We start from the raw sequence: 6,524 nt of genomic DNA, 5'->3' as shown, positions 1-6,524 counted from the left end.
GACTTCAAAGAAGTGTGACGAGCCCAAAGTCACCCAGCAGCTGCATGTGGAGGAGCGAAGACGCGAACCCGGTTCCCCAGATTAACCACTACACCACACTGGCTCTCTTAATTAGACTTATTGGTTGGTTATATGAAACTGGTTATCCCACAAGTTGTAGCCCAGCAAAATCTGGAGGGCCAAAGCTTCTTCACACCTGAACTAGTAGTCAGTCTAAACAATCCCATGAAATCCTTTCTTGGACCAACAGTAAGAACAGAGTTTCCCCCTAAAAATGTCGTAGTGATTTTTGGTTAAGGCCAATGGGAAAGACAGGTCCTGTCCTTAATTAACTTCCAGCATATACTGTACAGAAGTATTTTACTTGAAGCTTGATTTCAGAGTTTTAACTCAGTTTTTATTTTTTCTACGGTAACTTTGCAAACCACTTAGGCTATTGTAGTTAAGCAGCATATAGTTTAAATAATAAATTATGTGGTAAAAATAGGACAACTCTGGGGTTGTGGCGCTCATCTCGCTTTACTGGCTGAGGGAGCCACTGTTTGTCCGCAGACAGCTTCCAGGTCATGTGGCCACCATGACTAAGCTGCTTCTAGCGAACCAGAGCAGCACACGGAAATGCCCTTTACCTTCCCACCGGAGCGGTACCTATTTACTGTATCTACTTGCACTTTGACGTGCTTTCGAACTGCTAGGTAGAAAATGTAAAAACTGAATCATTTTGTGGAAGACATTTACTGGGCATCTAAATATGGATATTTCAAGGCCACGCTCCCACATTAGGTGAGTGGTGTTCAGGTATTTTACTAGCATAGTAAACAACCTTGTTTAAGGAAACAAGTCAACATTTTCTCCTCATTCTTCCTGTCTTTTATACAACATTAATGTGAGAAATAATCATTTTGTTATTGTGTTTCAAGTTATTGAGGCTATCTTATACTGTATTTGAATTTTGTGATAATTCACAAATATTTTTCATTCTTCAAAAAAACCCTTTATTTTTTTCAAAAGAATTGTAATTCATTAGACAATATATGAAGTTACTAGTAAGGAAGTGAACCCAAACATCAGGCATTTGCTACACTTTAAAGCTTTGTAACACACAATTTTCAAAATGAGTCTTTCAATTTGGTTTACATTTTTTAAAAAATGTATGAGTACTTAAAAAAGTGGGTTTTTTACTTTGAAAGGGATTTACATTTAAAGCGCAAAAATGTCATTTGAAAATTTGATTAACCTATTACAGTTTTAGTAAGTCAAATCTAGTTAGCAACTTACAAAAGTCAACCTTGAGTGTAAAATTAGTGTATATAATAGCTAAAGATGTACAATTTAACCAGTAATGACACATTATCAGGCAAATTCTTGAAACTGAAAATGTTTCAGCTTTCACACATCTGGAGTAAATGGTATTTCCAATTTAACACAAAAATAAAATAGTTTCAAATTGATTTTGAAAGCAATCACTTATAAAGATTGCATCAACATCCATTATCAGAGGAAGATCCAACTTTATTGAAACAGCTTGCATATAAAATATATTGCACTATAAGCAAACAAATGTCAACAGAAAATATAATTTGTTGTAGTTTATATGTACAGATAATAATAATGCCTAAGAGCAATGACATAACTAGGTCATTCTTCCTTGGTTCATTACAGTATTTTAAACCAAACACCATACAGATATGTGGAAGGTACCAAATTCTGTTTTCAAATACTATGCATTCCCTCAAAAATAAATAACTAGAAATCAACATTTAATGTTTGGCAATATTTAAGACATTTTTAAAATAGTTGTTAAGTTGTATGCAGGTTGCACCATTTTTAAATACTTGTTTGTATGCAAGGAAAAAATTTAAAAAGCAGAGAAACAAGAATGCACAACACAGAGACTGTAGCAAGGTTTGTACAAATCTGTACATAATCAGCAACACTCCTACTGCAGTAATTTTAATAAAAATGGAATAGCTTAAAATGAAGATCCATTCTTTTTTTTCTTTTTTTAAATGAAGGTCCTATTATACTGCTTTTTTGCAAGTAAACTTCATTTAAGATCAGAAACAGAAAGCATCCCCCAACCCCCTATTATGGGCAACTAAACTTAATGCCACCTTCAGTCACATGTTTTGAATCTACTTGTATACAATACCTTGTAAGACTGTTCTGTTTCCAAGGCTGTTAAGCTATGCTATCCCTGAATTTTCCCAAGTTTCACATACAGCAATGAACTTCCTCTATCGTCTGAGATAGATTCCAAATTTCAACTATACCAAAAACTGTAGGGGAACAGAAAAGAAAGCTATTCTTTTAAATGGGTCCTCTGGCCAAACAGCAGGCACACACTACTAGATTATGAACAAGTTGCAATTCGTTCCCCCAGTAAATATGAATTAGAATCATAGAAATGTAGAATTGGAAGGGATCCCGAGGATCATCTACTCCAACCCCCTGCAGTCCCAGAACATGCAGTCATCCCATATGGAGATCAAACCTTGGTGTTATCAGCCCCACACTCTAAACCACTGAGCTATCCAGGAATTGTTTTAGTTTCTTTTAAAAACTTATCCTGTCTTGTCTAAAAAGAAAACAAAAACAAAACATACAATCTCAGTAACATAAACTGCCAGTATCTTCAGTGCAAAATAAATTTCTTATTCTTATAAACTGCCTTACTTGATGTTTATGCAAGGAAAACATTATTGAAAGCCGAAACAAAATAGAAAATTCTTTCCAGTAGCACCTTAGAGACCAACTGAGTTTGTTCTTGGTATGAGCTTTCGTGTGCATGCACACTTCTTCAGATCTGAAGAAGTGTGCATGCACACGAAAGCTCATACCAAGAACAAACACAGTTGGTCTCTAAGGTGCTACTGAAAAGAATTTTCTATTTTGTTTCGACTATGGCAGACCAACACGGCTACCCACCTGTAACTGGAATTATTGAAAGCCTGCATTCTTCTATTAAAGTACTAATTGTTGGAGAAATTTTGCTACATATATTGTACATTTAGTGTTTCCAACTCATCTTCCCTGATTTCTGCATTTAAATACAGTACTCCTACCTGGCAAGATATAAAAAAGGCACAGATCATAAAACTTTTTGCTTTGAAAATGACAATTTGGTTATATTACATGTCACTAAAATACTGACAAAGTGAATCAAAATGTGAACTGACACAAGACATAAAACTTAACTTTTTAATGTTTAAAATGAGGAAGTTTTAATAGATTGAAAACAGAAGCCCAATTTGATTACCACAAACACTATTTATTCTGAAATTTGAAATTTAGCAGTGATTAACTAGCTGTGTTAAAATGGTACAGCTGAACAGAAATACCATTGCAGAGTTCAGTATTTTTAAAACAAGCAAAAGGATTCTTTCATCATTTGAAATGCAATATGTAACTGAATGAATTTTTTCAGAAGTTCAAGGTATTTTTTAATGCAAGTATAACATTTTATTTTGGGGGGGGGGGGACGGGACTGTATGCTGATGTTTAAAAAGGCAAAAAGATTTTTTTTTTATGTTCATTTCATGCCTGTGCCATCCTGCTTACTATTTGTCTTTGGCCTACTAAGTTTCTCTAATGCAGAATAAGTTTTACTGAAACAGTGTAGGAAATATGACTACTCAAATTATCAATTTTAGGGTACTCCATTCACCAACAGTTGCTGACCATCCCCGCTGTCTGATTTCTCTTTCTTCTGGTTACGATCTTTACCTGTGCGCAACCGGCTACCTTCACTGGGCGTATTCTGTGCTGTTTTAGTGCGGACACTCCTTTCAGTATTGCAGTCAATTTTAATCTGAAACAAATATGGTTATATAAATCATAATCATTTGATAATTTAAAAAGGGACACGTATCAAGAGCTGTTGGGGGGCATTTCTTAGAAAAAAAAGTTATTCCCCTGCCTTCTGCAAATGAAATATACAGTCAAACCTTGTTCTGCGTCTGCCTCTGCTTGAGTCCGCTTCAGCAAACGTCTGCGGCAAACCCGGAAGTACCGGAATGGGTTACTTCTGGGTTTGCTGCTAGCACATGCGCAGAAGCGCTAAATCGTGCCGCGTGTGCGCAGACGCAGCACTTCGACGTGCTTCATTTTCGGGTTACAGCGGAGCCTCCGGAATGGATCCTCGCCGTAACCCGAGGTTCCACTGTATTCTAGAAGTGTACAGTTAAGAGGAATCCAAGTGAAGTACTTTTAACGGTGTTAAGGTGTGAAGACTTGAATAAAGATCAGCATTTTCTGCAACATTTAATTGTACATTATGTATCCTAGCTATTAGTTATTTTGCAGAATTCATTTTCTATACAAATCCAACAAAACTTACCTTTCAAACAAGATGCAAGCTGATTTTTTTACATGTAAGCATTTAGTAGTAAAACTTGAGCAGTGTTTGTTTCTTTTGAAATAGGATTAATTAAATGCATTTCAGAGTTTTTATGATGTCAGCTGTTCTAAAGTATTACTCTCCTTAACTTAACCCTTTGGAAATGATGCATCTTAAAAACTGAAGTACAGTCAAACCTCGTTCTGCATCCGCCTCTGCTTGCGTCCGCTTCGGTGAACGTCCACGGGAAACCCAGAAGTACCGGAACGGGTTACTTCTGGGGTCGCCGCTCACACATGCACAGACGCGGTGCTTCGACATGTGCCATTTTTGGGTTGTGGCAGAACGGATCCCCACCGTAACCCGAGGTTCCACTGTAAAATAATTTGGGGTGGTATCCAATGGTGTCTGTTCACTGATGGAAAGTAGTCACCAGTAGAAGGGAGGCAGGCTGCAATTTTAGGTGATTCCCACCCTTCCTGGCTCCAGTTCAAGGTGTCCCCTTCACCCATGTACATTTAGGAGTAACGGGGGACTGAAGAGGAAATTGCCAAAAAATATTCCATGCTCTTCATTCTGCTGATGGATTTCTTCAGTCAGTGGACAAAGACCACTGGTTAACATACTATGCTGTTAATGAAGCAACTTTCAATGGCTGGTTTAAACACAGTAGCTTCGGGGGGGGGGGGAGAGGATCAAACTCTTGTGCAGACAAGGATGGGTATGCATGACTTCATCACTCCATGACTGCCAAGAGCAATTCAATGTATGCAGGTGCTGATAGTACAGAGAACATTTTCTTTTACCTGAAGTGACCCATCCATTGTTCTCCCTTTTGCATCTCTTGAATTATGTTGTTGACGGTTATCTGTCCGTGACTGTTCATCATTTCCTGCACATCAAAATTGGATTTTAGAAAGGACTTCCATGTTATTGCTTTGTTTTTTGTATATTTCCTTTTAAAACAATAAACTGCACTGAGCACACTGGTAGAAAACTTATATATAAATGCAGATAACGGAATTTCTTACATTTCTAGTCAAAAAACAATGTTGACACGTTAGGACAGACAAAAATCACAGAAATGTTTAGGAAAGGGGGTGGGAGGCACACCAACCTAGGATAGGGTCCTATAGCAAACCTGGCTTGATAAATCCTAGGCTGTGCAGCTTTCAGGATATATATTGTGTGGGAAGCAACCAGGTTGGATTTAGTGGCTTCCTTGTGAGTGGACAACTCTCATTACTGCTTTGTCTTTCTTCTCTGTATTTTCCTGCTTCTGGAAATGCCAGTTGCTACTTTGCCTCTATCATTCCTCAGTTCACATGAAGTATAGTTCTGGTGTGATTTGGTTTTGCTCTGATTCAGTTTAAAGAGTTTCTTACATTTTTTTTGGCAAATCTACAGGCTTCATTCTTTCATTTCAGACATATACCTACTGCACAGGGCTTGAGTAAGAGTCCTAATAGCTCATCTGCCATTCAGCACCATCATCATATACTCACCTTTGAAACATCCCCAACCTCTTCCTCCTTGACCACGTGCACCTCCACCACGCCTTCGCCCATTTCCTCTGCGAAGGTAGCTGTCACGCTCTTCTTCTGCTGGGGCTAATGACCAGTCACTAAGCTCATCTCTGTGATCAGACTCTGTTTCAGAAGCATTGGATGCTTCAGAGTTAGCTCCTAACAAGAGTTTAAATAAACCAAGACATACCATAGTCTACCTTCATGATATTTTAGAAAAAAACCACCAACTAAAAAACCACCAGTTAAAACTAGTCTCTCTCTAAGGAAAGAATTTCTGATTGCTGCTGTAGTATTTTACAGTGAGGACAATGTAAAAGTTCTAGTCTGGATTAATTTAACCAGTTTATCCATTTCAGAAAAGGGATCTCAGCTCTATTCACTAATGTCAAAAATTAGAATGAATTAATTCTATGAGGTTGTTGTTGTTTTTTTTAAAAAAATAAACAACTGTTTTGAGATAGGTACAGTAAAGGTCCTGATTACATGTTACATGCATGATGGCTGTTCCACACAATGACAACAACATAAAGAATGTGCACTGGACCTACTGTGAAGGTTCATTTTCTGCAAGGAATGGAGGGGCTCCTCAGATAAGTTGTCCTTCCAACTCACTCTACTAGGCAGGAATATGCAAATTAGAGCTGTTATTACCTTGC

General features: G+C 37.6%; 1 protein-coding gene across 3 annotated transcripts in view; it reads right to left on the bottom strand.

The window, feature by feature from the left end:
- Positions 1-3,492: 3,492 nt before the first annotated feature.
- Positions 3,493-6,524, bottom strand: part of LOC117039786 (synaptic functional regulator FMR1-like) — a 200,134-nt gene continuing 197,102 nt past the window's right edge. For 2 of the 3 annotated variants that reach the window (XM_033136982.1, XM_033136984.1), the window contains 3 exons: positions 5,845-6,024; positions 5,146-5,231; positions 3,493-3,811 (listed from right to left, as the gene is read on the bottom strand). In XM_033136982.1, the coding sequence (XP_032992873.1) occupies positions 3,650-3,811; positions 5,146-5,231; positions 5,845-6,024 (428 nt within the window). In that variant the 3' untranslated portion in view covers positions 3,493-3,649. The remainder of the gene's footprint in view (positions 3,812-5,145; positions 5,232-5,844; positions 6,025-6,524) is intronic. The other variant, XM_033136983.1, reaches the window with a different exon arrangement.

Source organism: Lacerta agilis, chromosome W (genome assembly GCF_009819535.1).
Source record: "Lacerta agilis isolate rLacAgi1 chromosome W, rLacAgi1.pri, whole genome shotgun sequence".
Classification (NCBI taxonomy): domain Eukaryota; kingdom Metazoa; phylum Chordata; class Lepidosauria; order Squamata; family Lacertidae; genus Lacerta; species Lacerta agilis.
Note: the sequence above shows the minus strand (reverse complement) of the source record. Positions and strands in the feature narration are given on the sequence as shown.